The sequence below is a fragment of the Myotis davidii genome, unplaced genomic scaffold, assembly GCF_000327345.1.
Source record: "Myotis davidii unplaced genomic scaffold, ASM32734v1 scaffold2785, whole genome shotgun sequence".
In the NCBI taxonomy this organism is placed as follows: Eukaryota; Metazoa; Chordata; class Mammalia; order Chiroptera; family Vespertilionidae; genus Myotis; species Myotis davidii.
In genome coordinates this window covers 6281-16806 of record NW_006296098.1, presented here as the reverse complement: position 1 = coordinate 16806, position 10526 = coordinate 6281, and the positions used below count along the sequence as shown (strand labels likewise).

At 42.1% G+C, this 10526-nt stretch overlaps 1 protein-coding gene across 1 annotated transcript; it reads right to left on the bottom strand.

The window, feature by feature from the left end:
- Positions 1-3120: 3120 nt before the first annotated feature.
- Positions 3121-10229, bottom strand: LOC102766189 (poly [ADP-ribose] polymerase 14). Its single transcript, XM_006771027.2, has 3 exons — positions 10050-10229; positions 3671-3845; positions 3121-3503 (listed from the first exon to the last, which is right to left on the bottom strand). Exons 1-3 carry the CDS (start codon positions 10227-10229, stop codon positions 3214-3216), a joined length of 645 nt encoding a protein of 214 aa, XP_006771090.2. The 3' UTR covers positions 3121-3213.
- Between the last annotated feature and the right edge of the window lie 297 nt (positions 10230-10526).

Below are 10526 nucleotides of genomic sequence, written 5' to 3'. Positions count from 1 at the left end.
CTGGGTGTTGTTTCGTCTCTTCATTCTGATTATTTCCTGATGGTTCAAACGTCGAGTTTCGTGGGCCTGGGCCTGGGCCTGGGCCCTGTGTAGTGGGAGCCTCCCGCCACCCTAGTGTCACTGAAGAGCTCTGACACTAAGATGTGTGGTTGTTGTGGGTTGGTGGGAAGCAGGCTCGCTCAGAGTCAGTGTTGTCAGCGCTCAATGTGGCCTCGTAGGCGCCCTTATAATCAGGAACCCTGCGGGTACCGTGCTGAAACAGAGACCCCCCAGAAGCGTGTTGAGAACCAGAGCCCCCTAGCGTGCGCCAGAAGTCAGAGTTCCCCAAGAATCCAGTATCAGAGTCTCTGTTGCTTCCTGCGACCTTGCCGTGAGAATCAGGGTCCCTGTGTGCCCTTGCACCAGGAATTGGAGTCACTGGCTCTTAGTATGAATGCACAGGAAATCAGGATCTCAGGCGCAGGTGATAAGAAACACAGTCAAGTCACTGGTGCTTGGTGCTGCCTCCTGCCCAGAGAATCTGGGTCCCTGGGCCTGTGATACGCGGGACAAATTCCCTGTGTTCGTGCGATTGCTTCCAGCCCAGAGCTCAGAAGCCGGCAGTGCGCCTTGGATCAGTTCCTGGGGTTCGCGCGTTTGGTCCCAGCCCAGAGCTCAGAAGCCGGCAGTGCCTGTAGGATCAGTTCCTGGGGTTCACGGGATTGCTCCCAGCACAGGACCCCTGAACCCGGCCCTATGCGGGATCAGTTCCAAGGTGCTCGCGCACTTCCAGGCTAAAGTTCCTGGAGTGCTGAGGCCCCTGCAAGCAAGGGGTGGGTCTATCAGTTAGTTACTCTGGCGCTGCCTGCGAGCCTGCAGAAGGGGCGATGGGCTCGGTTACTCACGAATCTGCCACAGGGATTTCTGAACTTTTGGTGTCTGCAGGTCTGTAGCTGTGGTCACAGGTCTCTGTCCCCAGTGGCTGCCCCTGGTATTCGTCTGAGATCAGACTGGGTGGTGCTGAGGCCAGGATCCTAGTCTCAAGCAGCTCTGTTTCCCAAGATGGTGTGGTCGCCGTGCCTGTACTGGCCGCCCAGGAGTGTCCGCTCAGGGAGCGGGACTCCGCCGCCTAAGACTGCCTGGTTTAGCAGCCCCTTAGAAGACCTGCAGAATCTAACTGTCCCTAGCTCATACACACACGTCCACACACTCCTCTATCACTTCCTTGCGCTCTCACACTCTCTCCCTCCCTACCTTCCTGCCGGTCGCCATTTTCTTTCATCATTCGTCAGGCCTTCTTTCTGAGCCTTTTTCTTCCCTCTCCCTTCCCATCTCCTCAGTCTATTTCAAATGTAAGCCCCAACTGTTCTCAACAGGAAATGTCTCCATCAGCCTTAAGAAGGGGTCAGCCTGCTGCCTGTTTTTGTAATAAAGTTTTATTGGGACACAGCCATGTGATTTGTTCATATATTGTCTATGATGGTTAGGGTTGTAGCATCAGAGTTGAGTAGTGACAGAGACAATATGGCCCACAGAGCTGAAAATCTTCACTAGTCCCTTACAGAAAACAGAAATTGCCAACCCCTGGCCTAATGCATCCACTGGGTAGATTCTAGCCTTGACCTGAAGTGATCACACTTCTAACACCTGCAGAATTCTTGCTGTTAATCCCTGTCATCAGGGCAAGATACCAATCAGGACAAAAGTAGGTGGGGATCCAATATGGAAGGAACTGGGACATGTAGGAACATCAGCCCTGGGAACAAAAAGGCCTGGATGCTACTGACACCCGAAACTGACTAAAAGCTTGGTTTGGTGAAATTGATCCCACTCATTATATTTGCAAGATCCTGAGATAATTATTACCATTACTCTAAGAATTTTGAAATTAGAAAAGCATATTTATCTCTGTGTAACCACTTCTGAAACAAATACATAGCAAAAGATAAAGTCACCTTTTCGTTGAGCTCACTACTGGCCCCATCCCTCTCAGCCTTCAGACTGAAGGTACCAGTAAATAAAAAAAAATTAAAAACTGCTTTCCAGGAGACAGCAAGGGAAGGAGGTGTTGTGTGAACATGACTAGGGTAAAAGGACCTGGAAAAACCCTTCTGCAGCACTTACCACCATCTGATCACTATATATTTACCTATTGATTTGATTGTTGTTTATCTTCCCCAACCAGAAACTCACAGCATGAGGGTTTGGACTTTGATTATTGCTGTATTCATAGAGCCAGATCAGTGGCCAGAATATGGCAGGTGTTCATTAAATATCTGAGCAGGTTATTTTTAAAAGGATGTCTTGTGGCAATACTCCATCAAATACATCGGGGCAGAGGATGTTGTAGCCAAGGTTATGATGTCCATGAACCTTAATAGGTATATCCCTATTGCAGAAATACACATATATTTGTCTTAAAAAATTTTATTTTTTATGTTTGTTACTCCTTTGACCATTGTTTTTCAAGTTGCAAGCTGTGACCCATTAGTGAGTCATAAAATCAATCTAGTGGGTGAGACCAGCGTTTTTTTAAAAATGGGAGATAATAGGCAATTTTAGTGAATTCAATATTAAATGTAAGTATTCTGTGAAACTTTGCAGGAAAAGTATTTTTTTCAGGGTACATATATTTTATAAAACTTTACAGGTATATCTGCGTGTGTACTGAGCCTAATATAAAATGTGTTTCTTAGTGTAGGTCAGAAACATTTGAAAGTTGTTCTGGGACAAAGCATTTGACTCAGAGTTAATAGTCTTTGACATGCAGAGCTGGAAATAGTTAAGACATTAGGCCCAGCTGGTGTGACTCAGTGGTTGAGCATTGACATATGAACCAGGAGGTCACGGTTTGATTCCTGGCCAAAGCACATTGCCCAGGTTGCAGGTTCAATCCCCAGTGTGGGGTGTGCAGAAGGTAGGCTGATCAATGATTCTCATCATTAATGTTTTTTTTTCTCTCTCTCTCTCTATCCCCCCACCCCCCGCCCCGCATCCCTCTCTGAAATCAATAAAAAAAATATTTTTAATGACAACAGCCAACACTATAGCTATTTGGTGTGAATGAATAAAAATTACACCATTCTTGTTTTGTTTCTTTGTCAGATTGGCAAAAAATATATTTTTTGGTGTGTTGTAGATTTTTAGCAATTAGTTTATGTGTGCCAGGAGATGAAAAAGGTTGAAAATCACTTGTGTAGATAAATAATGTCTTCTGTGCAGGATACCAAAATGTTATTTTTTAAAAGTAATGAGGTATTCTGGGTAAGCCTGGTAGTCATAAAATACCACAAATAAAGTTGGAGTGCTCACTCTATCTGTGACAGTATCATACAGGTCAAGAGGATTTTGAGAATTCTTTGCAGGAGGCACAAGTAATGAAGTATTTCCAAGTGCGTACAATCCAGTGAGGACACGCACATAATACATATGCTTTTTCCCATTTGCGTCTGGTCTGGAGTAAGTATCATGGGCAGAATAATTGGCATTGACAGCAAAGTAGGTTCCCTTTCCATAGTTCGTCGCTGTGAAAAGAAAAACAACAGTTTTAAGAATTTCAATTTGTCTATAATTTGATGTATTGACTCAATGTCAAATAATGTTAATATAATGTTCAGTTCTCTCTAAAGCCTCTTTGAATTTCTCATGGCTGACACCTCCTTTGGAGCAGCCACGTGACTTACTTCCTTACCATTCTTTCCTGCATAACTGCGGTTAAAGCCATGTTGATTGACATGTGGCAAGGAGTCAGCATCTGTCCCATGGAAGAGCAGCCGCTCATTTTGTATATGGCCATTCTTTTCATCCATGGTTTTTTTCTTTGTCTGGTAGAACTGCCAGAGACTTGGATTCTGGATTCTCTCAATCTGCAAATCAATAAGGAAAAATATTCTGTCAGTGCCAAGGGCCTGTAGCAGATACAGCAAATGAAACATGATCACTATTTTTACTTAAATATTTTTATTGATTTCAGAAAGGAAGAGCGAGGGAGAATCAATGATGAATGGGAATCATTGATCGGCTTGCCTCCTGTACACCCCCTACTGGGTACTGAGATTGCAATCTGGGCATGTGCCCTCACCAGAATTGAAACCAGGACCTTTGAGTCCTCAGGCCCACACTCCATCCACTGAGCCAAACCAGCCATGGCACTATTTTTTGTTTTAATCCTAAGCAGAGTATATGTCTAGAGAGAAGAAGGGGAAATGAAATAGAGATAGAGATAGAGATAGAGATAGAGATAGAGATAGAGATAGAGATAGAGATAGGCAATGATGTGAGAAACATTGATCTATTGCCTGCCATATGTGCCCAACCAAGACTCGAACCCACAAACTAGGTATGTGCCCTGACCAGGAATCAAACGCAAAACCTTTTGGTGTTCTGGATGGCACTCCAACCAACTAAGCCACCACTGGCCAGGGCATGACCCTATTTTTTATAAGTAAAAATTACTGTAAACAGCAAATTCAATGCCAGGTGGCAGCTCTCTGCATTCGGAAACCTTTTTACATTCAGTGCTTCACAAATCAAGCCTTGGGGGAAAAGTTGTTTTAAATTTTAACATCTTTTTTTAATATTTTTTATTGATTTTTTACAGAGAGGACGGGTGAGAGATAGAGAGTCAGAAACATCGATGAGAGAGAAACATCAATCAGCTGCCTCCTGCACACCCACTACTGGGGATGTGCCCACAACCAAGGTACGTGCCCGCAACCAAGGTACATGCCCTTGACCAGAATCAAACCCGGGACCCTTGAGTCCACAGGCTGAAGCTCTATCCACTGAGCCAAACCGGCTAGGGCAATTTTTAACATCTTTTATGCACCACATGCTGCAAGCAATATTTAGGATTTTGGACAACCAAGGCAGCTCAACTTCTGCTTCTAACTTTCACTGTAATTACTGCTCTTATTGCAGGTATTCTGTGTAAGCCTCTTTGCCTCTCCCATCCAAGTCCTTTTAAGATATTGGTTTACGTAGCCAAGGTCTAACCATGGGAGAAGCACTAGAGTGTCTAGGCAAGAAGGAAATTAGTTCATGAAAATTAATCTCTCATCTAATTGGAAGAGTGGGTCATGAATCCTGGTGGCAGGGAACCTGGCTGTAGACCAAAGTGGCCTTGCTTTTTCTTTTCTAATTTATTTTTCAATTACAGTTTACATTCAATATCATTCTCTATTAGTTTCAGGTATACAACAAAGTAGTTAAAGAATTATGCACTTTAGAGTGGTCCCCCTGCTGCGTCAAGTACCCACCTAGACCTATACCCATTTATCTCGATATCATGAACTATATTCCCTACCCTGTAATCTACACTTCTGTGGCTATTCTGCAACTAGCAATTTGTACTTCTTAATCTCTTCACCTTTGTCACCAGGTCCCCTAGTACCCTCCCCTCTAATAGCTATCAGTTTGTCCTCTGTATCTATAAGTCTGTTTCTATTTTGTTTGTTTATTATATTCACTAGAAGCCGGGTGCATGAAAATTCATGCACTGGAGGGTCCCTCAGCCCACCCTGCCCCCTCTCACAGTCTGGGAGCCCTCAAGGGCGGGAGGCGGCCCCAGCGATCAGGGGAAGGCGACACCCCATCACACCTCTGCTGCTGCCACTGCCAGCAGGGCAAGTCTCAGCTGGCCCTGGTTACCTGAGCCTCAGGTGGCCCAGGGCGGCTATGCAGCCACCATCTGAACCTTGCATATGTCTCAAGCCAGCCCTGGGCAGCTGAGGGGACTGGGGGACTCTGGAGGCATGTGCCCCAGCACGGCTGAGGGGACTGGGTGCCACCATCTTTGAGGGTGGGGCAGTCAATTAGCATATTTCCTCCTTATTAAATAGGATTAGATTCCACATTTTAGTGAAATCATATGGCATTTGTCTTTCTCTGACTTATTTCACTTAGCATAATCCCTCCTAGCTCCATTCTTGCTGGCATAAAAGGTAAGATTTCCTTCTTTTTTACAGCCCAAAGTAGTATTCCAATGTGTAAATGTACTACCACTTTCTTACCCACTAGTCTACTGATGAGCACTTGGGCTGCTTCCAAACCTTCGCTATTGTAAATACTGCTGCAATGAACATAGGGGTGCATATATATTCTTTTGAAGTAGTGTTTCTCGTTTCTTTAGGTATATTCCCAGAAGTGGGATCACTGGGTCATAAGGCAATTCCATATTTAATTTTTTGAGGAACCTCCACACCATTTTTATAGTGGCTACACCAATCTGCATTGCACAGTGGCCATGCACTGACCATCCTCTATGGGCAATGGTTCCAGGGCTGTGGTGAAAACTCCTTGGATCCTGAATTGCAGATCAGCTTCAAAACTTCCCTAATCAATAGGTAGTGGTAGTTCCATAAAGTTCTCAGAATCTTCTTCCATTCTAAAGGACTCACAGTCCTAATACTGTTACCTGCCATCATCTGGTTTGTTTGCTTTTTCAGTTTTGGGATTCCTATTTTTCACTAAGATACAGTTTGACCTCTAGCTCAAAGTCTCTGCATTATCTTGCATTTTGTTAATCTGATGTGTGATTTTAAAATTTATTTTTCTTTTTAACTAAAATTAAGTTTCTAATCTTTAAACTGCCTACTTCTATTCCATTTCTACTTACCTTAAATTTTATTTATTTTACTCATCTTCCTAAAGCCTTAAAAATTTCATCCTAAAGAGTTTTGAAATAATTCTTACTTCTTAGTCTGTTCATTATTGTTCCTCACCTTTTTTTTAGTATATGTGCTGCTGAAGCTAGCACCCACCCTTCTAAAATTTAGTAACCACACAAAGAAAAGAATTACTTCAAAAAGTTTTAAAAACAGTAATCTGAGTCTATATTCTTAATGGGGTAAATTATAAGGTTAAAAAAACACACTGCAAGTTAATCTTAAAACTTTACTTAGTAGGTTTATGTTAGCAGTAGGCTTCTGGCTGTACTAAACTATTTGTATCAGACCAATCCTCTTTTTTTAAATTTTTTTTTATTTTTTATATATTTTTTTATTGATTTTTCTACAGAGAGGAAAGGAGAGAGATAGAGAGTCAGAAACATCGATGAGAGAGAAACATCGATCAGCTGCCTCCTGCACACCTCCTACTGGGGATGTGCCCGCAACCTAGGTACATGCCCTTGACCGGAATCAAACCCGGGACCTTTCAGTCTGCAGGCCGATGCTCTATTCATGTCACCCAGAATTCTACACCCAGCAAAGATATCCTTCAAAGAATGAAAATGTAATGAAGACATTTTCAGACAAAAGCTTAAACTACCAGAAACATCACAACCAGATCTACACCTGAAAGAAAAGTAAAAGCAGAAGGAGAATGATCCCAAGGTGTAGGCATGAAAATGCAAGAATAATGGAAGGTCAGTGGGCTAAAAGGGTAAATATACAATGACTGTATTAAAAAATTAAAATGTTTTATAGGGTTTCAAATATACATAGAATTAAAACACACGTAAAAGTAGTACAAGAGGCAGGAGGGATAAATGGATTTAAAGTGTTCAAAGTTCATTCCATTGTTTGTGAAATGATAACTGTACTAATTTGTACTAGAGTTTAATAATCTCTAAGTAACCAATGAAAGGATTATAATATGATGTATAATGAGCATTCTAATAGGGCATAAAAATGGAATGATAAAAATACTTAATGTAAAATAAGGTAGGAAAAGAGAGAAAAGGAGCAGAAGTGATACATAGGAAAAAAAGATTAATATGGCATATTTAAACCCAAACATATCAATAAATACATTAAACACACTAAGCATTCCAATTAAAAGATAAAGATGGCCAAGTCACTGTGGCTCGGTGGTTGAGCATCCAACCATGAACCGGGAGGTTGAGTTTTGACTTGGGTAAGGGCACAAGTCTGGGTTGCCAGCTCTATCTCTAGTAGAGAACGTGCAGGAGGCAGCCATTCAATGATTCTCTCTCATCATTAATGTTTCTATCTCTCTCTCCCTCTCCCTTCTTCTCTCTGAAATCATTAAAAACATATTTTTTAAAAAGGTAATGATAATTCATCCAAGTGGATGAATAAAAACCAAAACTCAAGTAGATGCTATTATCTTAAATACACAACTATAGGAAGTTGAAAAGGAAAAGAGTTAGAGATGCCAACAATAACCAAAAGAAGGAGGGAGAAGATGCTTGCCCTTCTCTCAGATAATTTACATCCCCATATCATCCTGGATCCTATCATGCTGCTGCCCCAGCTCTGGAGCTCAGAGAGAATGAGTTTCACTAAACCCGTGCATGAGCCCTTTAGAAGGAACTGCCTGGGATTCTAGCAGCCTCCATGTCACTCAGATACAATCCCTGCTGGCTTTTACATCTGGAAGGAAGTCACGAGAAGTTCTCTTCCCAGCACTGGAACCCTGGGCTTGGGGCCTGATATTGGGCAGGGACCTCTTGCTCCTCATGGGAGTCCTCCTCAACCAAGATATCTCTCCCTCCCGATTAAAAACATGCCACATATGGGGGTAAGAACAGCCCACTCTGCACCTCAACCCTCCTACCAGTCTCAATGTGCTTTCTTCTTTAATTCTCTAGATGTAGGACTTCCATTCAGCAGATTTCAGGTGTTCTGAATGATGGTTGTTCTGTATTTTAGTTGTAATTTTGATGTGGTTGTAGGAGGATGCAAGTACCAGTGTTTTCCTTTGCCACTATCTTGGTTTCTCTCTGGTATATATCTCTTAGGACATTTCAAATCTTTTCTGAATTATTATGTGCTTAACTACATGAATAGACAGAATGGGAGAGAGTACCACAAATGGGGCCAAAAGGCACTGGCACCCTTCAGTTGTCAATAGAAAGGTGACGACATAATGGAGGAAATCAGGATTCCAGGCCAGGGCAGTAGATAGCAAGGTAGTCTGGCTGCACAGCACAGGGAGGACAGGCTGAGAACTAGGCCTCTGCAGTCTGGAGCAATGCTAAGACTTTGGTGTTCTCCAGTCACTTAACATACAAATGCACTTGTCCCAGGTTCACTCTCTTGGGAGAAGCAGCTGGAGGTCATCAGAGCATCCCCTCACATTGGTGTTTGGGGCGTGGCCCCAGTTCTAAAGAGCAGTTGTGGCCATGCAAATAGAAAGTAAAAGAAAATTTGCAAAGAAAGAAAATGTACACCTTATTGGCACACTCATTATTATGGATGAAGAGAAGGAATTCAAAAATCTCTAGCTTTACTCAGGGAGTGGTGGAAGCAAGGTCAGAAAAGAGAAGGAAGGGGAAGATAATTACTTAGAGATGATAAGTTAGCAGGTAGATAATCAAGTGCAGATATTTTTAGTCCACTGGGAATATGTTCTAGAGCTAGAGTCAAAGATCCATATTGGTGATATGTTGATTTGAGAGCTATTAACATTAAAATAATAGCTGCATCCATGAAAGGTAAAAACATTCCCTGGTGAAGTGCAGAGACAGAAGACCAAAGTATAAACCCTGTGGGTAAAGCTAGGATGAGAGCTTTGGAGGAGAAACATATACCAGTGATAATGAAAGGAGAATCAATAATGAAGAAGAAAACATCAAAATATTATTGCCTTAGAAGTCAAGAAAGAACACAAGTTTCAAATAGCAAAATTAATTTTTAAGAGTAGGAGATGCCAAAATACTACTAAATGAGATGAACAGTGAAAGGACTAGTGGGTTTAGTAAGGAAGCAAGCACTGTTGGCCTGTGAACAGTGAGGCAAATGCACATAAGCCAAACCTGAGGAGCCTTCGCCGGTCTCTCTGTGGTGGTTTGCTTCTTATCAACTCCAACTTTGAAGCCATATTTTGAATTTTTATTAGCTTGCTTCACAAAGGAAATAAATGTCTTTAGTATTCTAATATATTGCAATCTGTTATCTTGTAATAACTGACTCAAAAATCTCAGTATTAATGTCTCAGGAATTATGGGGAGATGAGGAAAATCTAGAATCTAAAATCTAATTACCATGAAGTATTCTAATTCAGGGGTAAAATTATGTTAGGAAGTGAATATAAATGTATTTATCCAGGAACACGATACCTCTTATGTTCACCGTTAAGAAACTCCATGTCATCAGAAAGCTTACCTTCTCTCTCTTGAATTGTGAACAGGTCTCATTGAAGGCATCTGCCACTTTGCTGTATTCTGGTTGGCCAGGCTGTAGCTCAACTAGAGAGACACGCTGCTGCTTCATATCACTCCAGTGACTAGGGATCTCAACTGCAAAGTAGACATTTGAGGACACTCTGCATGCAGGAAGCCTCATCTACATAGTCCCCCTCCCTGGTATGCTTCAAAAAAACCAAATATCATGCGTGTTCTTATTTTCCAATCTCCTGATTGAATGTATTCAATACATTTCTTATATTTCTAGGAGAATGTTTTTCAAAGCATGGACCACGGACCAACACAGAACCAACTATAATGCTTATTAAAACACACACACGCACACACACATCTATCAAATCAAAATCGCTCAGGGGTGGCACCTGTGTCCCTACATCTTCACAAGTTTTTATCATGTCCAGATTTGAGAACTGCTGGTGTAGTGCGACTCGGCTGC

Excerpts from the sequence above, each read along its gene's own strand:
- LOC102766189 (XM_006771027.2), bottom strand. The coding sequence starts at position 10,229 with ATGAGGCTTCCTGCATGCAGAGTGTCCTCAAATGTCTACTTTGCAGTT. Across the intron at positions 3,846-10,049 it reads CACAATTCAAGAGAGAGAAG|ATTGAGAGAATCCAGAATCC; the intron begins GTAAGCTTTCTG and ends ATTGATTTGCAG. Across the intron at positions 3,504-3,670 it reads CAGTTATGCAGGAAAGAATG|CGACGAACTATGGAAAGGGA; the intron begins GTAAGGAAGTAA and ends TTCTTTTCACAG.